The sequence below is a fragment of the Seriola aureovittata genome, chromosome 8 (genome assembly GCF_021018895.1).
Source record: "Seriola aureovittata isolate HTS-2021-v1 ecotype China chromosome 8, ASM2101889v1, whole genome shotgun sequence".
Taxonomy (NCBI): Eukaryota; Metazoa; Chordata; class Actinopteri; order Carangiformes; family Carangidae; genus Seriola; species Seriola aureovittata.
In genome coordinates, this window is record NC_079371.1 from 3,651,040 (window position 1) to 3,677,072 (window position 26,033).

At 38.1% G+C, this 26,033-nt stretch overlaps 3 protein-coding genes across 17 annotated transcripts in view; all 3 read left to right on the forward strand.

Moving 5' to 3' along the window:
* prom1a (prominin 1a) overlaps nucleotides 1–18,521 on the forward strand; it is a 77,035-nt gene extending 58,514 nt beyond the window's left edge. For 2 of the 13 annotated variants that reach the window (XM_056382599.1, XM_056382602.1), the window contains 14 exons: nucleotides 2,948–3,094; nucleotides 4,949–5,020; nucleotides 5,563–5,655; nucleotides 6,819–6,836; nucleotides 7,412–7,465; nucleotides 7,556–7,636; nucleotides 7,723–7,791; nucleotides 8,364–8,453; nucleotides 9,033–9,148; nucleotides 9,876–9,899; nucleotides 10,314–10,382; nucleotides 12,203–12,305; nucleotides 14,198–14,223; nucleotides 14,761–18,521. In XM_056382599.1, coding sequence (XP_056238574.1) covers nucleotides 2,948–3,094; nucleotides 4,949–5,020; nucleotides 5,563–5,655; nucleotides 6,819–6,836; nucleotides 7,412–7,465; nucleotides 7,556–7,636; nucleotides 7,723–7,791; nucleotides 8,364–8,453; nucleotides 9,033–9,148; nucleotides 9,876–9,899; nucleotides 10,314–10,382; nucleotides 12,203–12,272 — 903 coding nt within the window. In that variant the 3' untranslated portion in view covers nucleotides 12,273–12,305; nucleotides 14,198–14,223; nucleotides 14,761–18,521. Of the gene's footprint in view, nucleotides 1–2,947; nucleotides 3,095–4,948; nucleotides 5,021–5,562; nucleotides 5,656–6,818; nucleotides 6,837–7,411; nucleotides 7,466–7,555; nucleotides 7,637–7,722; nucleotides 7,792–8,363; nucleotides 8,454–9,032; nucleotides 9,153–9,534; nucleotides 10,383–12,202; nucleotides 12,306–12,512; nucleotides 12,567–14,197; nucleotides 14,224–14,760 lie in introns of those variants that run through there. The other 11 variants (XM_056382603.1, XM_056382606.1, XM_056382600.1 and 8 more) reach the window with 10 other exon arrangements.
* A 1,993-nt stretch (nucleotides 18,522–20,514) lies between these two features.
* fgfbp2a (fibroblast growth factor binding protein 2a) lies at nucleotides 20,515–22,277 on the forward strand. Of its 2 annotated transcripts, none has more exons than XM_056383225.1 (2): nucleotides 20,515–21,514; nucleotides 21,652–22,277. In XM_056383225.1, exon 1 carries the CDS (start codon nucleotides 20,826–20,828, stop codon nucleotides 21,504–21,506), a length of 681 nt encoding a protein of 226 aa, XP_056239200.1. In that variant the 5' UTR covers nucleotides 20,515–20,825; the 3' UTR covers nucleotides 21,507–21,514; nucleotides 21,652–22,277. The 2 variants fall into 2 exon arrangements, with proteins under 2 accessions (XP_056239200.1, XP_056239199.1); XM_056383224.1 differs by having other exon boundaries at nucleotides 21,672–22,277.
* A 169-nt stretch (nucleotides 22,278–22,446) lies between these two features.
* fgfbp1a (fibroblast growth factor binding protein 1a) lies at nucleotides 22,447–25,820 on the forward strand. 2 transcript variants are annotated; one of them, XM_056383181.1, is made up of 2 exons: nucleotides 22,447–22,614; nucleotides 24,253–25,820. In XM_056383181.1, the coding sequence occupies exon 2, from the start codon at nucleotides 24,272–24,274 to the stop codon at nucleotides 24,902–24,904; it is 633 nt and encodes a 210-aa protein (XP_056239156.1). In that variant the 5' UTR covers nucleotides 22,447–22,614; nucleotides 24,253–24,271; the 3' UTR covers nucleotides 24,905–25,820. The 2 variants fall into 2 exon arrangements, with proteins under 2 accessions (XP_056239156.1, XP_056239155.1); XM_056383180.1 differs by lacking the exon at nucleotides 22,447–22,614 and adding an exon at nucleotides 23,146–23,249.
* The last annotated feature ends 213 nt before the right edge of the window (nucleotides 25,821–26,033 follow it).

Genomic DNA, 26,033 nt, shown 5'->3' on the forward strand with positions numbered 1-26,033 from the left:
CTTCCCTCGTGTTTAGAAATGGGTTTGAAAATATGTTAGAAACACCTCTCCATATAACGCAATCCATTTATAATGTATTTTAATCCATTTATAATATCAATAATAGTTGAACTAATATCTCTCTGACAGTGTCAATCAAAGCTGTATATTATCTTTGTAAAGGGAGAACTGATGGCTGAGCTGTTGAATTGGACTGTATGAGATTTAATGAGTGTATTATCTTAATAAATTATAATTATACTAGTGCACGGTTGCTAACAACAAAACATCAAAATCTAAGTCTAACAGTTTGTTATTTACCACAAAAACAACACTTATACCTGCAACATACCACTTTTAGGGAGCAGTTAGCTAGCTGTGACATAAACCTGTTGTGCTGTTTTTTCGCCTATGTTTGTTTACATTTTGGAAAAGTAATTAAGCCGAATTCACTATTAGAAGTTCGTGTTTGCTATATGCCGTTGTATGTATTGACTATTATGTTTAAATTACCTGGCTACTTAAGAAAACTTAAAAACCGGATTATTCTCAGGCGAGTTCTGTGATTATGGGGAACGTTTATTTTCTATGATTTCTAAACGGATAATTATATCCTCGGAAAGTGTAAGTCACGCCGGATGTACAAATACGTCTCTCGTGTCTGTGAATATTTTTTTTTAGTTAGTTATTTTTTATTAGTTTTTGCTTGACACAAATAACGACCAGGTGTTTAGAAGTAGCCTACCTTTACCTCCACGAGATGTGCGTCACTGTCGCTAAACGACCAACCAGCGCTTCCTATTTGATTATGTCGGACTGTCCTTATCGACCAATCAGGTTCATTTTAAATACACCACACCTGTTTTTGGTATGGAACTAATTAACTATAAATTTTGAGCATAGACGAAATATTTTTTTGGACAGCGGCTGTACATACAATTAATATATGCCCGTCACTTTGGTGCAGTACTGCCTTGTTATACGGGATGTATGATTCTGTGTGTTTTAATGTTCTTGACCAAGAATCCAGTAACTTCGTGTATTTACTTCCACTGAAAATAAGGTGAGTTTCTTTTCTAATCCATTAGATGGCGTTCCAAAATATAAAAGCTAATTTAAAATATTGATAAAAATGCAACTGGAATTTGTTTAGTTACTGTTCACGTGTGAAGATCTTGCTCATCATCTGCATTCTGTTTCCGCTCTGATTTTATTCTGAAAGTCTTGACCGTAAGTTGTGATTCCGTCAGACGTTTGTCGAGTAACCAATAGAACCTTTTGAACTTCCTTTCAGAAGTTTTCAGAATAAAAGCTCAAATAGCTTGAGATAAAGCATTGCTGCAAAACAAACAAACAAACAAACAAAAAAACAACTTTCTTGCGCTTTTATTTTCTAGGCAAAATCGCTAAAGAGGAAGTGATTCTGATTCCTTTTTTTCTTTTTTTTTTTTAAAATCATAGTATTATAATAATCTGCCTGGCCACGTATATTTTGCTTCACTGATGCAGGTCTTTCTCAAAACCAATGAAAATTAATAAATAAAACTATGGGTTCCGACAAGCTGTGATGTCATGTGATCAAAATCACATGACTTTTCTAATATCCAATCATAGATTAGGGCGGAGCAGTTTTCAAACAGGAAGCGCCGTGTGTGGTGAAGACCACCCAAAGGTCAGTAGTGTTTAGACAAATTTAATGTTAAGGGCATAAATGTTGTATAAATAAAACAATCGTGCTAATTCTTTATCAGGATGTGTTTGTGATATGTTTGTTCATCAAGTAACATTATAATTTGGTCTAATTATTCTCTACATTTCTAGTTGCAATCAAACTGTAGTACTTCAAGTAGTCAGGGATAATGTAAGGGAAATGTTAGGGATTTCAATTTCACTGTTGAGGCCATTGGGAAATTTTACTTTAACAAAATCAACTCCTTTCACCAGATTCATACATTTTCATAACTTGTTTTAACATGAAATCACAATTTATGACAAAAAAACGAAACTTTCATGAGGTTACCAATAATGTATGAATGAATGAAAACACTTGGGCTCTGGTTTTTGGAGCTACTGTTATCTGGAGTTGATTTTATTTCATCCTTCTGGCAATAACTTAATGTGTTCGACATTTCTTAGTTTTATTGGAAATCCAGCCAATGTGAAAATACAATTTGAGTCCCATGTTATCTGAGGAACAAACAAGTTTATAGCCATATAAACTTATAGCCTGTATAATATGTGGGTTTTCTTTGTAGTGCCACAAAAAGCTATATCTTCTGTTGGTGGTGAGATATTTCTATTAAACACATCCTTTGTGGAAATCATCAATCAATATTGACTCAATATCGACACCGTGGAGCTTTAAAAAATATAACATTTTTACTGTTGCAGTGTTTTTTATTCAGCTGAGTATTGCTCTCTCTTTGACCACGTCGAGTTAGAAGTTGGCTTCTTGTTTAATTATTAATTGCAGTTCAGTTCTGCATCACAATTTATTCCTTTAGTCCGATTTAAAGGGAAACATTATGCGCATGAATCCATTAACGGGGGCATTTACAGTAGAAACAAGGAGAAACTGGAAAATCAACCAAGAAAAAGCATTTTAGTGGGATGTATACTTCCATCCAAACCACATCCTTAAGATCTGTGTTCAGCAAAGTGCCAGTATTTGTTACTGACGTTAACAATCCTCTGTCTCTACTGGACACAGACTTAAACTGTGACGCATAACCAAGCTTTTCTAACGACCATGAATACGAGTTGGAGGTTTAGCTGATAGTCGAGGTACCAAACATTGTTGATGTTATTCTCAGAAAATGCAAAAATGAACATATAACAAGTTAACATTTACAGTCGGGGCCCTTGGCAACAGTAGAACAAGCTTTGATATGTAGATGAGAGAATCTAGTTGTGTTAAATACCTCCAGGCCTAGTCAAAACTATTGCTGTACCTTTTCTTTGTTTGCAGTTTACTAAGGATGTGGTGGGTCAGCTGGACAGCGTTAAGATCGACCTGAGAGGAATAATCCTGTTAGAGGCAGAGGGGAAGCAGAACCTCCAGGATTTTGCTGATGCGGGGCTGTCAGAAATCAATTACGCCGACTATCTGGAAGAGGTGACACACACAAAAACACACACACACACACACACACATATATGTATATATATACATAAACAAACAGATGTACAGTGACACATCTGAATCAACAGACCCAGACCCATAAGTATGAGGGGGCAAACCAGACTCTCTCAGAATGTGCATGAATGAACAGGAAAACACAAACGTAACGGGACAGGCGGAGACACACACAACCACGCAGACAGGAGCAGAAACAAAAAGGGACAAGCATGAGAACGAGCTGAAAACACGTAAAACACAAGCACAGACAAATACATACACACAATAACAAAGAATAATGGTCAGTGCATCTTAATGTGAATTGTACCATGTCAGGCGGCCGTGTGAGGTCAGTTTATTAGCGTTAGCTCTCTATAAATACCCGATTAGTTGTGAAAGATCAGTGTAAATATTAATAATAGATTGTTCAAGACATACACTAGTATTATTGTATTACAGTTGTACTTTAATGGTATGTTACCAGAAATAGCCTGGTTCCTAAGGCTCAGTTAAACAGCCTCCTCCTTCGCTGTCAGTTAACGTACTGCAGGCGGCCGCGCTCTACCTGATATGAGCGGCGACGTGACACAGTACACTGGGCTCTGCCGAGAACCACTGAAGCTTTGATTATCCAGAAGTCGTCCTGCCAAGGCAAAGAGTGTGTAGGAACAAGCCCGGACTTGGCATTCCCTGTCTCCTCCAACATTACCTGTCAGGTTCGCTTAGATTTATTTCCTGAGAGAGAGAGAGGGGGAAAAAAGAAGGAAGGAAGGCTTTAAGGACTCCATTCAAGTGAACCACCTGTCCTGATGCACAACTCACTCACACCTCGATCTCCAAAAGTCAGGATGAAATATTTTTGTTCAACAAATATTTGTTGCACCTGCACTTCTTTGGAAGAAAATATAGTCACAGATTAGAAAAGCAGAGAATCTGTGGACTGGTGATAATGGACTAAACCAAAACTGTGTACATTTAAGAAGATAAAAATGAATAAGATGCTGAGAATTATGTTGTATATAATATTTCTAAAAACAAAAGATCTCTATGTGCCCGGCCGAGATCCGGTGTTTTAAATACCTTTATAAATATGGATGATGCACAAAGACCGACTTCATATGTTCATATATGAAACATTTAAATTAGCCAGTTAACTGGAGAAGAGGAGAAGCTCTGGATCTGTAGCAGTGCTTTTCTGTCAACACGTCATTTTGGGATTTGTTATTTGAAAGAACATAGATGCACTTATAATATTTGTTTTGTGTATGTATTATTGGAGGATGCATACTTAAAACAGATGTGTTTTATAATCCCATGTGGGAGGGGCCAGATGTTTGGTGTGACAAGGAATTAAAAAGTCTCCAGCCACTTAATTAACTTGAGTCAGATCTACATCAGCTGAAAAGGCTTATCTGTACTTGGGCGTCATTTAAGTGAGTTCGTTCTATTCCGCTGTTTCTTTTTTGGTAAGTTGAAAAAAATTATTATTATTATTTTGTTCTTTAAAAAGTAAATGTTTACCCTTCATTAAATGAAGTCATTGGAGAATTTAAGCTTTTCCTTTTGAAGAAAATGCTGGAAGAATATGAATTGATGTGTTTTTTAAAAATATATAATTCTGCTGCTCAGTCTTCTTCATCTTTAGCTTCTTTATTATTTTATTTATGAGCATTTTATTTAAGAAGCAACACAATGAACAAAAGATTAAAAAACTGCAACTTTTTAATGAAGAAAATAACAACAGAGACTTTAAATTACTACCAAACATTATGTAATTGGTTTCTGCTCAACATTGCTACTCGGACCAGAGTGTTTACGTTATTCTTTCTCTCGATGCATCTTTATCTTCAGGTGAATAAAGGAGTGACTGTTGTGGACCTGCTCTCCTATGCCAGAGAGCTGGAGGCCCAGACAGACCTTATGGTAAGAAGACCTGGCTGATACACAAACATCCACTCCGACCAGGCACTTAATTTAATTTGTGTATTTATTTACAATGCCATGGGAGCGCTTGATGGTGGGTTAGGCGATCTTGCTCTCCAAGCTCTCGGCAGCCGCTCCTCAACACAGGCTCGGTGTCTCACAGAGGGCGGACGGCTCCGCCACGCTTTCAGCCGATTCAAGCAACACAACACATTTATTCACCTCCCACCGGCGAGGCCAGTAGGAGCCTCCGGAAAAATGGAGCTTGGAGTTGAATTCAGAGGAAGAGTCTTTTGAAACAGTATTAAATTTAATGTTCAGACCAGTTTGTCTGTAAATGCTACACGCAGCATCACCTGTTATTCATGATTTAAACCAAATATTAGATCAACCAATTCCTTTAAAACATAAAGTTTGATACCTCTCCTAATGCCACCGACTGTTGGATGAGCGGGATGAAAACAGTTAATTGATAATAATAATAATAATAATAATAATATATTGTGTGTGCGTGTGTGTGTGTGTGTGTGTGTGTGTTTCAGCCCAGAGGCCCTCTGCAGAGCGCTCTGAAGGGCCACATCGGCACTCTGCGACAGATCCACACTCAACAGATCTCCCCCATGGAGCAGTCCATGGTAAAACCCACTGTGTTGTCTTTCTTTCCAGTCCAGACTCTCATGTCTGACTGGACTCTTGGTTTTTTGGTTGAATCAGTTTTGTCCTTAAAGGGAGCATCTTCCCTAAAGCACTTAAAAACCGGGTAATTCTGGGTAGTTCTGTTGTCATGACTGAGCTTCTTCTCAAGCACAACTGGCCAAAGATGAACTGACATGACGATCGTTCTAATAATATTTACAGTACAGCTAGAATTGTGCATTTAAAAAAATAAAAATAAAAAAAGAGAGATGTCAGTTTTCTTGACTTAATATTCTGCAGTCAGTATTTGGCAGCCATCTGGAAACCCAGCACAGAAGAGGTGTGGGCCAGTTTCCTCACCCACGCTGGCTTCAAAAGACCAGAATTCATTGCAGCCACAGGGCATGTTGTGTTTTGTTATTGTGAAAAATTCCAGCTCCCGTTCTACTTTTGCAGTGCAAATAAATGCAGCACATACTCACTACTGTGATTGACCGGGGGGGGTTGCTTAAAGGCACTATGGGAAATGTAGGAAAGTGAATAATTTAAAGAAGGAGGCAAATTAAAGGAAAACACATACGGGTGGAGACCAAAACGGAGCTAAATTAGAATGAATATTCTTACTCGGGTTCCCAGAAACACAACTCGAAATTAGTGCTAATGTCGCTTCATGTGCTGGATGAGTAACTAAGCAACTGATGATATGTCAGTGTTGTGTTTAAAGCTTGTTGCGCTCTCCTCAAGTGGCCAAAAAGAGAAAAAAGAAAGAAGGTCGATGCTCAGAGGAAAAGTTCTTCAGGTCAACGATTGTGCTGGAGTAAAAGCCGTAACCGATGTGTTCTACTTGTGCAGATGTCTATTGAAGAGAAAGGTATTCTCTTTGACGGAGAAAATATATTTCAGAATTTCGTTTAATATCATCAGAAAAACCGAGTCTTTTTGATCCTCAGGCTTTCGTCATCAAACGTGTCATATCTGTGAACACCAAATTAAATATTCAGTTTTATTTTCTCTGTCAAGGCCAATCCCATTCTTTTGAATAACACCGAGGATTTATTGCTACTAGCAATTCAGACAAGCAGTGATGTGCGCCAACACAGATTTTTACAAAAGCTTTTATGTTCTTCTTTGTTTTTGTTTTTTTTCCTCTTTCAACTTCAAGAAATATGTTAGAGCGAGGGTAAGCAGAAATATGTCCATCCTGTGTATTTAGTGTCCCCCATCCATTATTAGGAACATTTAGAGAAATACCAACATGTTGTTGTAATTTGAGAAAAATATATCTCATTCTGGATGGTGTTATAGGATAGTGTGTGTGTGTGTGTGTGTGTGTGTATTTACATTACATAAAGATCATTTATGGTGGTGAACATGAAGGGTTTTGTACCAAAATATTACAAAAATATCCACAATAAGGAAAGAAATGTGAATATTCAGTCATACATTTGGTAAAAAACTGTCATTGGTGGGAAAATCAAGGTGTTCACTTGTTAGAGTGTTACAGAACAGTGTGTAAGCAGTTGTAAAAGGAAAGGAAGTGACGTATTCCTTTCTTTGCATTGTGGATATTTCATTTTGGAACAAATGTCTTCAGCATGCCTGTGATCAGAGCATAATGTTGTTCATGTAGTGTTGGTTGGTTTTGGTTTTCTCCCACGTTGTGTTTCACCGACGTTTGTTTTTGGGTGTTAAAATGAATCCCTAATCTTTTGTCATCGTTGGTGTTAATTTGTGTTCTCAATGTTCCCCCTAAAGAGCGCGTTGAATCAGAGCATGAGGTTCCTGGAGAGAACGGCCTCGGATCTGCCGGTAAGTAAACCAGCCCTCCGGTCTGAATCTGAAATCTACCGTTACATTCAGGCTCAACCTCAACAAAAATCATCCTTTTATTCTCTGCAGAACAAAGTCTTAGCGGTTCTCGATGCCATTGAAGCTGCCCAGTATCTCATCTCCCAGAATGCTTCACATTTAATCAAGCGGGTAACGGCAGAGTGACGTTTCTTATTCGTTTATATTCTTAATTTGTGAACGATGTGTGGCTCACACCGTGTCCTTATCTTCCTCAGGAAACAGGAAAATACACAGCGACCATAGTTGGCTACTTCCACCAATACATAGAATGGGTCAAAACATCTGTAAGTGTTTGTGTGTTAATCTGTTAACTTGTAGAAGCTCATGTGGCTCTCACTTTCGCTTCGTTTGCAAGGTGATGACTGATATATACTGTATATATACTATGTATATATATATATATACATATATTCATTTAGTCAAAACCAAAGACTGCTGCAGCTCAGGGAGTTACTGGCAGAACGACCTTCGCATGTTACATAAGAGTTTGGGAGTAAATATAGAGACGACAAATAAAACAGTTACAACATCTATAAATTTGAGGAATTTGCTTTTGGGCACATTGGTTTCTTCTGGAGTTAACTTAAGGAATTCAAAATAAAGAAGAAGAAGAAGAAAAAAAATAAAAGACGTTTGCAGCCTGAAGCTGTTTTTCAGACCTCAAGAGCTGTCAATATTTTAATCACAACGTTCTTGTTTTCCAAGAAGACACACAGTTACACTACAGGGATCTGTTGTAGCGTGGTAACACAACAGGGTTTCATGTTAGAGTGCAGAAACAGAATTTAACGTGCGGTTCGTATTCCTGAGTTGTTCTGTGCGCTGACCGTCGCTCTTTATGTCTCGTTTTCTGTAGCTGGCCATGGAGGTCGCACAGTGCAAGCCCTTCAGCAACATGGTGGACACGACGGAAATCATAACCTGTAGCTTCTTGGTCGACTCTATGGTAATGGTGTTAGAGATGTAGGAAAACAGACTCCATATAAACGTGGGGGGAAAGTGTCTTTCAGAAGTTTTGGGTGGTGGCTCATTGGAGTTGAAGCTGAATCACAACAGATTTACAATAATTCATATGGGTAATGAAACATAAATACAGGGTTTTGATTTTTAGTTTATGCTGCTAAACCTTTTAAAACCTTAGCTGATATAAGCTGATTTGACCCAGTGATATAATATATGAAAAATATTCATATTTTAACTGTTTGTTGAAACTATTTTTAAAGCTGCGGCTAACTGTTTCTTTCATTATCAATTAAAATGCACATTATTTTCTCAATTAATCAATTAATGAATTGGTCTATAGAATTAAAGATGGAATATCTGAAAGCCCAAACGTGCATGTTCCAAATCAAAGCGAAACACAAAGATGTTCAGTTTTAAATCACAAACGACAAAAAGAAAAATCACTTTTGCAGGAAAAGGATTCGACGATTAATAGATAATGAAAGTAGCTGCAGATTAATATTCTGTCAGTTGATTAATGGACTAATGGCTTCAGGTCTAATGGTTTGTCTTTTCTCAACAGAACACTTTCTGGATGGGCCTGGGCTGCAGCACTCTCTTCCTGCTGCCCAGCATCATCCTGGCAGTGAAACTGGCCAAGTACTACCGCAGGATGGACACAGAGGATGTTTACGATGAGTGAGTATTCTCTGTCGTTGTTCTTGCTGCTGCGTCTTTAACTATGTATAAAGCATTTATTTTTTAAGTCTGTAGAACATGATACGACGCGCCTGATTACTTCGAAGCAATTACACAAGACAGTGTGTGCTGTAGTCACTCCGATAGAAAGTTTATCTGCTCTACATGGTTTCATCCTTCCTTTTTCTTCAGCTTCTTGCTCTTCGCTCACTGCAGATAACGTCCATCATAACTGCAAATCATGAGACTTTGTAGAATTTGTAGTTTGCTAATTTGCTATTGAACATTGTTTGACAGTAAAAGACGGGGTTCTTTGTTGTGACAGTAGCTGCACTGGTTTATTGTTGATTTATTATTATTTTTCTTCCCTTCTCTCCTCCTTGTAGTTCCTCTGTTTCTGGGACTTGGCATTTTACTTTGTGATAACCATTTCTACTATTTCCATCTTCCACATCCTTTTTTCTTTTTCTTTTTTTTTTTGGTTTCATTCCTCTCTCTGTCAAGCACTTGGCACTTTACAAAGAAACATTGATGCATTTGTCACTTCGTGTGTCTTCTTCATGGAGCTTTTGTTCACCCTCTCTGCTTTCATTCGGTCACGGCTTTGCACAACTACAGCAGTCGTCATGTGATCTTTGCTGGATTACAGGCAACGTTCTGGTGCATTTCTATTCAGTAACATTTTTATTTTGCTGTTTTTTTTTGTGTGTGTGTGTTATCTTTATAGCATTGAGACAATTCCCATGAAAACGTAAGACATTTTACCCACCTCCCTCTCCTTTACAACTACTATCACTCTGTGCTTTTCTCTGGATCTTGTACATAGAATTGTTTACTAAATTCTTGGTGCTGGTTTATGTTTTTAAGCTTGGAATTGCTCTTATGGGTGGATGGTGTGGCTTCTTGTCGTGTGCTACCTTTTGAAAAGTGCCCCTTACCTTTCATGAAGGGCTCTTGCGATCATTACCTTACAATTCCACCTGTTTTTTGTAAGTTATAGTGTAAATAAAACACCGGTTTATACTCAAAAAAAAAATGTTTATCTCCTAACATTCTTTTTGCGAAAATTTGGCTAAGCATTTTTACTCTTAAAGTTTGATCAGCATGCCATGTCTCTCACATTACATTTTTCATCCCTTTTTTGTATACAATATTTTGTTTTCAGTATGGAAATTGGTAATAATGGTTATCATAGTGAGCGTTCACAAGGTATCCCAAATCCTATGATGACAAGGTAAACGCTATATTAATCCTGTCGACTGCATGTGATGGGGAAGCGGAGGCATGCCTGGGGAAATGGGTTTTTCTTGTTTTTCCACAAGGATAATGATGTAGCTGGAGACACGATGCATGGCTTTGAGGGAGTTGATTCACTGCATGCACACACACACACACACACACGTGTACACCCACACACATATCTGGAGGTTAGAAAATTAAATAACAACCTGAAAAGTGACAAGTAATGGTAGCTTGTATTACAAAACATCCAATATGATGAGTTTTGTTTTGCAATGCTTGTATCAAAAAAAAAAAAAGTCAAATCAAAAGCTATTTTTACTTATTATTATTATTTAAATTTTCTTTCAAGAGGTAGATGAGAAGATTTGTACCATTTTGTGCGTTAAGTGTGGAGCTGGGTCCAGAGGGGGGGGGGGGTTAGCTTAGTTTGTGGTTTTAAGTGAAATGCCTGCCATGAACATTCCCACAGATATTCACCTTCCTGTCAGCATGACCCAGAAAGACTTTCGTTTCTAACCCAGTCAACAGTACCATCACCAGGACAAAAATTTGAGCACACTTTATTTCCTGGGTCGATAAAATTCCAATTTATTTCCAAATAAAACATATAATTTGGTATTAATTGCATTGCCGTGACTAAGAACAACTTCTTCCGGCAATTAAGATGATTCCAGCTCTGTGTGTCAATCTTCTCACCTCACACTCAAATAAATATATATTTCCCAAAATGTCAAACTGTTCTTCTTTCATAAGGATTGAGCAGGAAATTTACTTTAAATGGTTTGCTCAGTCCGTCCCATCTTAAATATTTTCGCTACCATTACTTCTGTCTGTGTCGCTGCCAGATGTTCTTCTGTGTGGTTTTGGGGGAATCTCCCCCTTTAAACTAACCTGCTGCACGCTCTGTCCGCGCTCTGGGATGATCGTGTGAAATGAAAAATCTTCCTGTTTCCTCTCGTTTAGAGTCAGCCAAAGTCCGATGAATGTTCACCTGATCATTTTGTTCAGAGAGAGGCAAGCATGTCAAGCTTTGGTGTGATGCTGAGAATGCTGCTCCTTTTGATTTTTACTCCTTATTTTAACACAACCTCTAACTGCATGTTGTATATTTTTAAGTTGCACTTGGACGGGGATGTGTTTGGCCAACCAACCTACTGTAACAGAGGCTACAGGCAGAGAGCAAAACAGCCACGTTACAGAAACAAATCTTTTATCCACTATTATCCACTATAATCCTTAGTGGAAAGAAAAAACTCATTTATTCACCATTTTGAGGTAGTAACCTGGAAATAGAACATTTTCAAAGATGGATTTGTCATTTTCTAATAAATATTGTGTAATACATTTGTGATTTTTCTAAAAAAAATTAAATCACTGTCCAAAAGTTAGGATTTTAAAGGGGCACTAAGTAACCTATGGTATGACCTCTAGCAGCTCTTGAAACACTGACACTTAACTTCTCTCATTCGCTTTAAACTGTGATCGCTGGATAAACAGGTAACTGTAAAGTGGTCTCAGACTTTTGGACCACACTGTATATTAATGTAATCATTATTTGTTGTTTGCAGAAACTTACTTATTGCCCCTATACCCGACCACACAGTTCATCCATCTTCATGTAGATGTAGCTGTTCTGCTCTCTGCCTCGTGATCCGCTCATCCCGCTTCTTTTTGCCAAGTAAGAGGCAAGAAGCGGTTTTACAAGAAAAGTGATGGTTGAATTCTCTGTCTGTGCTGTTAATGCTGTGCCGTGTGTGTGTGTGTGTGTGTGTGTGTGTGTGTGTGTGTGTGTGTGTGTTCCTGTGCTGGTAGCATCCCTACCTATGACACTATGAACAGGTTCCCGCGGGCCTCGGCTCCTCCGAGGCACATCGACTGGTGACAGAGAGCCGGCTCTTGTCCTGGCTCCTGAAAGGTACCGGAAGACCAACGAGACAGACCCGTGTTTGTTTCTCTAACACCGTCTTCTTTAAACCCCTCCCTTACAACCTCACACCTTTCCTTCACACAGCTGTCGTCTCGTCTGCCGTCGTCACGCCATCCGTCTCTCTCCTCTGTGTTTAATCTTCCTTGTTTTGCTTGAGCACCGCTCTAACATTAACTCTCTAACGCCTCTTCGCAGCTTGTTTTAGTCCTTTTTCTGCTTCTACAGTGACTTTGCAGGAAAACCATCATGGTGAGAATTGCTAATTTCGGGAATCGCTAACGAGCCATAAATGTCTTCACAGTATTTATGTCTGACTGCTTGTGACTTGTTTTGTCAGTGTGTTGTAGAGGAGAAATGCTGCATGTGCTTGTTCCGCCTTACTTCAGTTTTGTTCCTTATTGAGAATAAAATCATTTGGGTCTAAAAACTGCCTCATTTACAAAACAGTCAGTAGCCTGTCTGACCGTTTCATGCCTTTATTGGAACAGCTCTTCTCGGTTAGTGTGAATGCTTGAAATTATAATTTTGCAAAAACGCCATATTTGATACTTTTCTTCATTTGCTTTTTTGTGTCAGTGGCCTTTTGATGTTGACATGCCTTTTGTCCGCTCTGTTAGTTTCTGTTAGTGCTGACAGGAACTGCACTTCACGGGTATTATGCAAATTTAACCAAAAATTAAGTATATACAGAAAATGATATTGCACTCCCTGTTAATGTTTGTAGTTTGTCTGGAGGTGGTGGTATACACCGTTTTCACAGAGGACATTTTGACATGTCACAGTAGAGAAAAACACAGATTTAAATAATAAAAAATGTCAAAGTATCTGAATTCCATTTAGCTGCTTCAGTTTCGCGGCCCTGGTATTGTTCATGCTGGCTCTCTGTCACGCTGTCATGGTTTACTGGGTCATTTGAACAGAGCAGAGCTGTCGTTAACGGTGCCGTCTCTGCTTTTACTCAAAATGTTTGCTGTGAAAAAGGCCTGTTGTTGTCTAGATCTTTTCTTTTGTTTCAAATAGAACTGTGGGAAATAATACAGCCATACTTATATCCACAGGTGAAACCAAATTTAATAAAAACGACATTCTTGTTTTTTTAAGCAAACCACCAGGGTACAGAACTTTTTCTGAACGGCAGCCATTGTAGCAACATGTGACAATTACAGGAAAAGGGTAAACTTTAATAGATAATGTTAATCTAATACGTTTGCTTGGTTTGCTAACATTAGCCACCGTAAGCTACTGGTCATACCAGACCACGTGAGGCTTTAGCCGTAAAGGAGCAGAGGAGCGTTTTATTGTTTATATATTAAAATTTTTATATGTAAAGAGGAATAAATAACTTATTTCTTCTTTAAAAAGTTACAAACTATTGCTTTAAATAGCAAGGCCTCATTAAAACAACAATTCTGCTCCTGGCGTCATTTTGACGGATATGACTGTGTGGACAGTAGAAGTTATAGAAAATAAAGATTATAACAAAAATATTTGCTGTTTCAGAACATATTTACACCGTCACTCACACTTGATACTGAAAATCACGTTACACAATGTCACATTTTCTTTATAAAATGTAACTTTTAATATCTGTAGGGAAATGCATTATTCCCAGAGGAAAGCATGTTTTATGGGACTGCAGTAAGAATTGTGCATTTTTAGACGGGAAAAACAGAATGCGGTCTTTGTAAATCCTCTGTGGCTCTTCATGAAAGCATCACTGACTGCACTGCACTCATGTCTTTTATTCCACAACCCTGCTAGAGCTGCATTAATCTCCTGGGTCATCTAAAAGAAAAAAAAATAGAAATACACTGTCTTGAATTATTTACTTAATTTATAAAAATATCTGATTCATTTTCCTCTTATATTTGTCTTCCCAGTGCCCTCGAAAACTGGAACTAAAACAGTAAGTTTGCTCTCTTACATTCTATATTTTATTTTAGTAGTTTAGATTAATCTGCTGCAATGGATCCAACAGCAGAATGAGTTTCGATTCCCGGATCAATTGTAAAGAACACAACGGCTCAGAGCCCCTTTCTTGTTATTTAACAAGTAATTTATTCTCGTATTGAGTTAACAAATCAGATTTTTTCTGAAACAAGTGGAAGAAGTTTGCGAAATGAGTTTGTAGCATTTCGATTGCAGAATGGAGAATTCTATCAGAGTCAATTACAGAAAGTTCACTATTGACAGGATAATAAAAATTCTTGTTTTTTAATTAATTAATTTACTTTAAAACACAGTGAGGATTGATTAGTGCAGACTGATGAAATGAGCGTGTAGTTTTCTAACGGTGTTGCAGAAATCCCCATGTGAGAGAATAGAGCTAAGGAAGTCGTAGAAGTTGTGTATGTGCAAACTTTAAGGCAAATACATTGGGTATATTTTGGGTTTACTAAACAAATCATGTCCTTTTTTTCTTTTTCGTTTGTTTTTTTTTAAGCCGTACGTCTCACAATCCCTCGGACCAGACGAAGATCAATGAAAGCTGGTTTCCTTTACGACAGAAATACAACACACAAAGCCCTGCAGGTTATCTACAGCGATCGACTCTACCGGGCCGATCACGGCCCAGGACAGTTACCCGCTCTCCGACGCCCCCCCACCCCCTCCAAGAAACCCTGCCTGCAGGACATCAAACTCTTCTCCCTCAGCATCAATCTGAGCCAGGCTTGTTCTGCATTTTTCAAAGAACTGCTGTGTCTGCGTTTACATTTGTTCAGACACAAAACCAAGCTGAAAATACATTCAGCGGGAGGACATGACAATAAATGTGATGCCTGTTCATTTTAATGTACTTGTTTGTGCTTAAGAAAACCGTGGCTGAAAGGTCACCCGAAGGTCATGGCTAGCTGCTTTATCTCCTGCACTTAAAATGGATGTATCGCATTCAACACAAGCAAATGTTAAAGGGGGAAGGTGCAGATTAACATGAAATATGATGTGTTTAAAACAAAAAAACTAAACAAAAAAAAAAGCACTGTTTTGTTGAAGATGGCGCGTCCTTTTTAAGTGCAGCCTGTATGAGTTGGTGGGTGTGTGGTACCTTAATGACTGAGAAATGGGGAGGGAAAAAAAATACAAAAAAAAACAAAAACAGGCTGTTACCGGGTGGATTTTTGGGTTTTATTATGGAAGAAATTTAGCACGACTTTTAAAAATGTTTACAATATTATGAAACATCCAGAGATTGACGTCTGTGTTGGTTTGGCGCACATTGAAAATGACTGGTTGCCTTTCAGAAGTATGTTTCACGCTGGCATTTTGACACAGATGCTCCTTCTTAAAAGGGAAAGTCCACCATTAGATGCTCTTACGCTGTTAGAAATCACCAGTCTGTGATGGAATTATTGTGCGGTGTAAAGATTAAAATATACTCTTATTTTTATAGCATATTCATTTAATTGTCATTTTGTGCCGGGAGTTAATTTCCTACATTTCCCAGAATGCCTCTAAACCGCCCAGAAATTAGTTTTTTTGCTTCAATTGATTCTAGTCTACTAAGGCTAATGTCAATATGTCTGTTTCTTTTTAGCGATTGCTAAGTTTTTAAATATTGAACAAAATGCTGACATTTTGTTTTGCCTAGTTGCCCTTTAAAATGAAGCAGTGTCAAGGAGCAGAAAGAAATTTAACCAAAGAGTATTTTTCCCTGCACAAATGGATTTATTTGAAGTTTTTGGCACCTAAAAACTTAAGACAGCAGTATTTTATTTATATTTTACTCTATGCAACAGAAATATATTTTTACTTATTTCTTTCCTGTGTTGTTAATCACCTTTGGATCACTGAGATTTATTCTGTGACCCTTGAGCGGGCCAACCCGTTAGAGTGAAAGCTACTCTTTGTTTTATAGACCTTTAAAAGTCTATTATTTTTATTTTTTACATTCCTGAAAAGATGTATTATTACCTGTTGCAGAAATATCTGACCTTAACATCCTGTCATTACAATCATAGTCCAATAATAAACCACCAAACAACAACAAAGCTGATCAGTAATTTAAGCTACATCACCAAATAGTGTTTTTGTAACAGTGTAAGTACTTTAGGTGGATTTTCCCTTTAAAAAATCACAGAATAAACTCAGAGCTTAACTGCTTAATATATATACTATGACGACAGTGTAGGTTTGATGGAGGTGGATTGATTAACAAAACAAGCTATCATGTTGAGTTCACTAACATGACATTTTTACTGAGATCTTTCTTGCTTTCATAGAAACTTTTAAAGTGGAGAATTACTTTCTCAAGCCAAATCTCTTTTCTTTTTTTTTCTTTTTTACTGTAGGTCTCAGGTCTTTAGTGGTCTATCATTTATGTGCTTATTTTGTTCCTGCTTTTTAAAACCCCACAGTAGCTATGGATACATTTAAGACTATTGAACAAATGAATGTATTCAAGAGCTATTTTTTATTTTGTATCGCTTGATTTGGCTGTCGGTTGAGAAATATGCTGAAATCTATTTCAAACGCATCGGGCAAGCCAATCCAGTTATCCCATCCACCTCGCCTCCATGTTTACAGATTAGATCTGCAGCTGCTGTCAGCGTAGTAATGATGGTGAAAGATTAGACAATCCATTCATGGGACAAGTGAGCACTGTCAATCAAATTGAATGCTTGAAGAATGCTTTCTGGTTTACTTGGCGGGTGTTGATGCACACTGTGAAAAAATAATGTCCATCTTAACATTGAAAGTTATTTAAGATGTCTTGCTATTGTTTTTGAGCAGTGCAACAAAGGAATAACTTATACAATAGCCTCTAATGTAACGCCTAAAAAAATAATATTTCATTTTTAATCCAGTAAAAAAACTGCAGGCTACAAGGTGAAATAAGTAACATTAGAGTTTTAATCTTCTCTCTTCATTTGATGACTTCGAGAACGTGCTTACCGGCTTTTGCAATAACTTGCAATAGCTAGTAATTTGATGCACTAGCATATCATCATAATATCAGCTGACTAGCATTGAAAAATAGTGGCAATTTTTGGCAGCGCTAATGCAATCCAGGCTAGTTGCTACAGCTAGTAAGCTAACTAGCCTTTGTGTTTTACATAACCCTCACTAATTCACATTGTATGACCATTTTTAACATACATTACTTTTACGTTACAAATTAATCCATCTATTGAATCCAGCACAGGTTTAATTGTTTTAAGTAAAAATCAGTCATCACATTCCTGGCCAGTTAGCTAGTTAGCTTATGTGTAGCTACAGCTAGTGGGAAAGTTTGCGATCTGTTCTGGTTTTGGGGCGCATTGCAAATGACTGGTTGCCTGTCAGAAGTACAATCATCATCCTAACATTTTACAATACACAATATAATAAAAATAACGTCATTCTTGACATTAAACTTTTGGATTTGAAGTGTGGTGTTTGAATACACCAGCAGTGCACCAGCAGTTAGCCTAACTACCCCAAATTTAAGGATTTACATTAATACAAATGTGATTTCATGTCGATTCATCTGTAAGTGGGGTGAAATTTATAGTTTAATTTTCTCTCTTGATTTGATGATTTTAAGAAAGTGCTAACAGGCTTTTGTAATAACTGATGCTAGTTAATTGATCCAATAACATCAACTGATTAGTAATATTTCACCTCCTTTATATTTTTTATGGCAACACAAACACAATCCAGCTACTTGCTACAGCTACTAAGATACCTAACCCTATTCACATTTTTATCACCATTTTTAAAAATACATTACAAATGAACCCATCTCTTAAATATAGATGCCAGCTCACTACTCATTGTTTTACATAAACCTAAAGTTCACACACTGCATACAGCATACACAAGTAGTATAAAGAACTACTTGCCTTCTGGATACATTTTAAATTCAAAATGGTCACTTTTCTTTTTACTTGTTTCATTGCATTCCCCAGTTTCTTGTTAAGATGGATATTTTTTGAAGCAGCTGTGTGTGCACACTTTGACAGGACTATCATTGGTTTTCTTGTCTGCTAGAGTCTGGATGTGACCCTTGAGAGAGAGAGAGAAAAAAAGGGTATGATTTTACTAAGTGCTTAAACTAGATATTGTGTATCCGAACCCTGGATGGATGTTGGCAGGACAGATACAGTAACTGGTTTGAACTGTGGTGCTCCAAAGTTGGACACTGATGGAGCCAATGAGGAAGGAACATTTTATGTGGTGGTGAAAAGAAAGAGTGTATAAATTGTGAATAAACTTTGGACTTCAGTTTGTTGTTATTTGCATTGCATTCCCTTTTTCTGTTTACACTTTATTGACTTTCTAGGAATGCTTAATAGGTTCTGTGTTTTGAATAGGCAACGCAACTTGGGGTAATATGTATTTTGGTTTAATCCAAAAGAGAGAGGAAGGGTTTTGTTATTTGTGGTAAGGTTAAAAAAAGGCATCAAGCATACAGTAATAGCTAGCATAAAAGGAAATTATAAAACTTAAATGTGTGTGTGTGTTTTCATATAGAGAAAACCATAGGAAGTGTATCTGCTATGCTACTGAAAGTGAAGGTACGTTGTTGTTTATGAGGTTAATGACATGTAACATGAGACATCTTGCTCATAATGTATCTTAAGACTTTAACACAGGACTACACATTCTTATGTGGTGCTGCCACTTCTGACCAGAAACCACTGAGTTGTGTTGCTGGTCAGCTATTTTCAAAATGTGATTATTATCTTCTTCCATAAGCTTCGTTCTGAGGTTTCCTCAGGCACCGAACAATATGTGAAGAAACACCACCAGCACAACCAGATGCCATCTCACTGCTGCTTCTAAACAGACTTGTATAAGAGACAGATAAAACCAGATCTTGTTGAAAACAGAAGCAGTGGTTCAGAGAAAATATTTTTATATTTTTATTTATACTGTGTTCGAATGGTTATTTCTGAAATTTTCACAAATTGTCCTTGTTCATTGAGCTTTGCACAAGTTGTACATTACCGTATGTACAATCCCTCTTTAGCTTGATGGGCGGAGCCATATACAATAACAGCAGGAAATCCAATGCTATACAAGTATGCACTTGAAGAGGCTTTGGAAAAAAGTATTTACAAATTAAATTGCATGAAGCTGTTTATTATCATTTGGTTAATTCACTAGCTGAAAGCCAGCAAAGAAATAGACTTTATTTATTAATCTATCTATTACTGAAAATTCACATACACACAATTATCAGATTAAATGTGTGTTTTCCTTTATTCTTAATTGAACATAATTTTTTGGCTGTTGTTATTTCCTCGTTTAATCCCGTGTGTGAGTTATCCTGTGTTGCTAGTTGCTGCACGTAGGGAAAATAAAGTTGTATTGGATTGAATTTCACGTACAGCAGCAGACAGCATAGACTTGCATTTATGCAAGGAGATACTTACATCTCACAAAGTCTGCTGGTGAATGTGCTGCGATCTCAGGGGAACGCAAACACTCTGGGGGTCGGGGAGTGAAGATTTGAATATGAAACAGTTCTAATTTGGTGTTTAGCAAAAGATGGGACTGCAACTGAAGTGCTTCCCTTCACTCTGCATCTAAAAACAGAATTACTCACGGAGTGAACGTTAAACTAAATTGTTTTTGATTTTAAGTGTAGATGCATGAACATTAAGTGACCCTTTGTGTTTTGTTAAATATATAATAATTTAAATTGTTTTCACTCCATTTAGTGAAGCTAATCTCTTCCAGAAATGTTGACAGTTGGCCCCATATCACTCACAATGGGACCCTTTTCTCCAGATAGACCTGGATATAAAGCCACTAAAGACATATCCAACCCCACCCCACGCTATCTGGCCCTGTCAGACCCAACAGCTACGCTCACCCCCAAAGTCTAATATAGATATTTCTTGTTCTTTCTTAATTAACCTCAGAAAATAATTACCAGGCTCCACACTGAACTCGGTCTGCCGTGTGTGAGTGCCTTCTACTTCACGTTTCTTTGTGGTTGAGCGGTCTCGGTGTGTTTATGTTTGGAGGGAAATGATAGGTTACACTGCACAGCTGTGAGCTCCAACTGCCATTTAAAACAAGAAAGAATTCAAGGGCTTCGGGAGGCTCGCTTACTTTAGCATATCCTCAGACGTGCCACATTTCTTCTTAATTGGAGATACACGGAGCAAACGTCGGATGATTATTGAGAATCCTGATGTTTTGCATGATAAATACATCAAATCCTCCGGCAGCAAAAATGCCTCAAACTGTAAAATGTTCTATAAGGTGCAATTGACATAATTGACGTCTTCAGGAATTTCTTCGTGTGTGACATGTTCTCTTTTTACCTAACACCTAGGTAAACATGAACAGGTGGTTTGACATGTGGCCCTGGCTTTCATCAGAGAGCTCTAACTGATAACTGATGTCGCTGTTCTCCTCCTCCTGAACAGCAAGTTTCTTTTAGTCTGCTTTTTCTTTTTTTTTTTCCATATCCTGAATTCCCTCTTTGTCTGCTTGGCCAATAAATAGCAGGAGGTGCCCTCAGCTCCAGCAGTTCCACACTCCTCCTCTCACACTCAGCATCCATCTGACACAATGTGGACCCAGGCCAGCACTCTGCTGCTGCTGCTGCTCGCCTGCTGCCTCTGGCCGGCGGAGGCTGAGAGCGACGGCAGCAGGAGACAAAGCATCTGGGATGATCCTATCCAATTCAACACCAAGGCTAATGACTCGTGTACCATGATCATCACCGGTCACGGGGAATACACCAGGCTGAGGGTGTCATGCCAGAGCAGCAAGCGCTCCTACTGGTGCGACTACGTGGGGAAGCCTTACACCTGCCGCTCCTACAACAAAAACCCCCGGCACTACTTTGTCCAGATGATGTGGGACTTAAGGAAGCTCCACAATGCCTGCCGGGCGCCGAGGCAGATCCAACCTCACATGTGCAGGAGGGCAACTGATGACTCTCAGATGGTATTTTCATCTGCTTCCTTCTCCCGGTCATGGCCGGAGGATTCTTCAAGCACAGGGGCAAGACCAGAAACACAGCCTGCAAGACCTCAACCTCGACCTGAACCTACCAGGCCTGATTCAGTGAGGCAAGCTTCCATGAAATCCTTTCAAGTCCCTACAAGAGTGAAGACCACACAGAGAACCACTCTACAACCACCAACACCGCCTGTGGAGAGCAATGCCAAGAGGATGGCACGGCAGTACTGTTGGAGGTCACTCCAAGGCATCTGCTCCTTTGTCATTGGGCTGTTTCGAAATTAACGAGAAAGGTACTCACCCTCTTTAATTCATTATGTTGTTTTAAGTCTAATCCAAAAGCACTTAGGTGGAAAGGAGGGTATTTGAATCATGTTTGTTCCAGAATTCATTTGCAAAATTCAAACTTTTGTCTTTTTTTTTTCTCAAGATTTTCTGTCATATTCACAGATGTACAATTCTGACGAGGATAACTTCTGACGAGCCTTGGAGCGAAACTGTGGTAGAAGAACGGCAGCGCTCTCTTCAGGGGAAGGGACGGTACTGCAGCGACTTTCAAACAAACCCCTCCTCACTGAAACTTGCACACATCATCATCCACTGAGAGCCAGTCTAATGTGAAATACTTGGCCAAACATCCTTTCAAAGATGGAAGAACGTCACTACCTGACTTGATTACGTAATTATAATCATTTCTGCATGAAACACATGTTTGAAATGGCACAAGTACTTTCACTTGTGAGAATATTTCTGCAGATGCTGCATTTTCAAAAATATAGGGATCAAGCCAAACACAAAAACCCACTGGTGTCACTTATTTGTATTCATGTTTGTATATAATCTAACTCACTTAATATTACCTTGAATATTACATTGTTGGGAAGGACCAAGGTTCTAATTTTTGGTCTAAAACAGCAGTGATTTCTGTACTGGTGTTTTCAGATATAATGAATGTGAAAACGTTATTATTAAATATTGATCTCTCTTAATGAGAAACAACTGTAATATTCCTACAGTAAACATGTAACATGTATTAAAGCTGGTGAAAATTTGACAGTGAAATGGTTACGTATGTTTTCTGAAGCTGGAAGAATCACCTGCTGTTCTGTGTTTGACCTTTAGGTGTCCCTGTTGCTTTAACTTTCAGAGACGTCTGAGTTCAGTCTGTGATTTTCCCCTGCAGGGACATCTGGCTTGTTTCAAGATATTTAAAGTCATTTTGTTTTTGATAAACTGTAGCGCCAGATGCTCAAGTGAAGGTCTTAAAAGACGCAGATTTATTTGACTTTGTTTAGAATAAAAGTTATCATAAAGCAGGTGGGACTTCTTGCAGCAGGCAGCACAATCTGCCACAACAGATTATGTTTAGTCCTGATACTTCAACATAACTCTGGTAAGCATTCATCACTTAATACAAAGACGTTTTATGTATTTGCCCTTTCCTAAATTTTAATCAAATTTGACTAAGTGCTAAGTAGGAGAGAAATAACTGGTTAAAGTGCATGAAACGGTGAGGAAGAGTAGTCTTTGTCTAAGTGAAATAATTTCACTGTGCTGTTTGTTATGCAGATTACAATTTAACATGTTTGAAAAACTGCATTACAAGCTCCTACTTTTTTATGGCAATAATAACTTTTGAGGTCTTTAAAAGCTTAATTAGAATTTTAAAAGAAATTATTTCACAAGCAGTAATCCGACTCAAAACATCCCTTCATTGGTTTACTAATCTGAACTCAAAAAACTTTTTAAGCCCTTCAGTCATGCAGTGTGTGTGTCTGAGTGAGTGAGTGAGTGTGTGTGTGTGTGTGTGTGTGTGTGTGTGTGTGTGTGTGTTTGTGTTTGTGTGTGTGTGTGTGTTTGTGTGTGTGTGTGTGTGTGTGTGTGTGTGTGTGTGTGTGTGTGTGAGAGAGAGAGTGTGTGTGAAGGGGAGGGCTGATTCTGCAGCAGCATTATGTAGCGGCAGGTAAAGGACGCTCTCAGTTCTGAGGTGTCACTGCTGCAAACTGAAGTTTACTCTCAAAAGTGCAGGTAAGTGTTTTAGTGTCACTCTGTAACGATACCTGGTTACTACTCACTTTGGTATTAGCACAGTATCAGGGCTCGAGTGTAGCGGCTCTCTCAACAGTGGCTTCACTTACATCAGTAGGTCCTTTTGTTATAAATAATGTTCCTGTAATAATCCTACAGTGAGTTAAAATGTCCTGTACAGTACATTTACTCTTGCATTGTACTTAAATACAATTTTGTGGTACTTGTACTTGAGTATTTTTTATTTTATTGCCACTCACTTTATACTTCCACTCCACTAGAGAGAAATATTGTTCTTTTTACCACACTACATTTATTTGACAGATTTAGTTACTAATTACTTTTCAGATTAAGATTTTACAAGCAAGACATATGATGATCTTATAAAATATGACACAGTGCTTTTCTGTTGTACTAACCAGTCAAGTACAAATAACATAAAAGTGACAACAAAAAGATTCAACTTCCACATATGTAAAGGATCTGAATACTTCTTCCACTGCTGTATATGGTACTTTTCAAATTTGAATTGTACTTATTTATTATGTAGAGTAGTAAAGTATTTTCTTTACTTCCTATGCTATCACTATATTCATGTCACCTTTTTCTCTGATGATGCCATCCCAGTCTACCTCTTAAATAAAGGATTAAAACTTTGTCTGCCACTGCCCTTTATTAAATTCAATTTGGGTCTATTCATTTATATCTCTTATTGCACTGTAACGTTTTATTCTGCTGTTCCTTCTGCTTTATTCATTTTTATTCAAATTCATTCTTTTAAAATCCAAATATATATATATGAGTTTTTATATTGCCTCTTTTATAACTTTTCTTAATGCCTATTCATGTCTTATGTGAATCATTCTGAATTGTATCGCAAAATGTTTCTGTATGTTTCCTTCTAAAACACAGGTTTAATAGGGGATTAAAATGATTCTTTGTAAGAAGGAAAATGAAAGGGATTAGAGTTCAAATATCTTAATCCAAATTTATCCTCTTGCAGGGTCTTTTGTGTTGGTTTCATGGCTTTCTTCACCAATATCACCATCCTTTTGGTTGTGGCTTGCATTTCCCATCAGCTGATGTTGGGCAGCTGTCAGAAGGGTAATGGGCGGAGGGGACAAGGTGTGGACAGAGGACAACACAAGGAAAGGTCAGGACTAAAGGCTGGACGCCAACCCAAAACTGTCTCTGCACAGCCCATTAAGGGAAAACTGGTCACCAAAGATAAGTCTCATTGCACGTGGGCTGCGACAGGTGACGATCTCTTCATCCTCAGCGTCTCTTGCAAGAAGGGGCACAGGAGCTTCAGCTGTGAATATGTTGCCAAACCATCTCTCTGTCCCCAATACACTTCTAATGTCAAACTTTACTGGAAGCAAATCGCCAGGGCGCTGAAGAAGCAGAGGAATCTGTGCCAGGACAATAGTGCACTGATCAGGGCAGGTATGTGCAAGAGAGCTGCCAGAGATGCTCATTTCAGATTTCATAATGCACAGAGGAAGACGGCCCCGCCTTACCCTCCACCCCCTGCACCCAGACCTGCCAAATCCTGTCAACCTGGAAACAAGAAGCTGGCAGAGGAGTACTGCGACGACTCCTGGTCGAGCTTTTGCACGTTCTTTTTTACTATGGTGCAGGATTATGATTGCTGAGGCAGAAAAAAGAGTTGTCACATCAATTCTTTGCTTATTATAGACTTAATACATGCTTGGTGCTTTGGAAAAAGTTTTATCTATTCCAAAAAAATTGTTTTACATAGAGTGGAAACCTTTGAAGCAAATATTCCCATTGTTAAGAGTGGCTCCGCTCCTCAATAAATACTATTTTTTAATGTTGCTCTGTGATTTGTCGATCTGAGAGAGAGTCACTACAGTGATGACAAGAGCAAAACATTAATGAGACATTAGCTTTGAATAAAACTCATTGTTCCCTCTGTTTATGTTTATTGGTGCAATTTCATTTTAAGTCATTTGTTTTCCCATCGTGATCATACTAAAATGATATTTCCTCCTCTTTAAAGACAAGAGCGACCTGGCCTGTCCTTTTAAACAATTTAGTTTATATCAAAGCCTCTTTCTGACTCTGTTCTAAAATGTGTGCGCACACTCCTACTAAAGGTATTTGCTGGGAGATTAGAGTTTGAGCACATTGGGTATTGACACAGTAATTTAACCAGAGGGAGTGTGATTTTTAGACGCCTTAGCCTGCATACTTTGGCACTGAGAAACCTCTGAATCCACAGTGTCAATGTGAACCACAAAAACCTCACACGTTCTTCTTGTAAAATCAAAGGGCAGCTGTGATTTCAGTATTATATTTGGCATTCATACCATGATCAGTGCAACTTCACACTTCAGAAAGTTTGTCAGTATTTACATGTACACTTTGTCAATACTTTATCTGAATATGGTTATGTCAATAAAGCTGCTTGAATTGAAATGTTTATCACTTTCTATAGAGTGGAATTCAAATTACTTCAACATATTCAAAGGCATTTAATCAGCAATAATCTGGTTATGCTGCAAACTGTTAACAAGCTGTATAACTGGCAATAAAATACTTATGTGTAGCTTTTATTTTCTCAGTGTTAAATGTTTTCTTGCATTAGTTTTTCCTTTCTCACAAGACTTAGCATTGTCTTGTACTATAATACTTACTCACTTAAAACAACTTTTGTTGATATTGTGATGCCACCACAGGATTTTTCCCACAGACCTAAACCATGAACAGCAAACAGTGTGTCGGTACCAACATTCATGAATCATACAGAGAGAAATCCAT

Coding starts and splice junctions, on each gene's coding strand:
- fgfbp2a (XM_056383225.1), top strand. CDS start 20,826: ATGTGGACCCAGGCCAGCACTCTGCTGCTGCTGCTGCTCGCCTGCTGC.
- fgfbp1a (XM_056383181.1), top strand. CDS start 24,272: ATGGCTTTCTTCACCAATATCACCATCCTTTTGGTTGTGGCTTGCATT.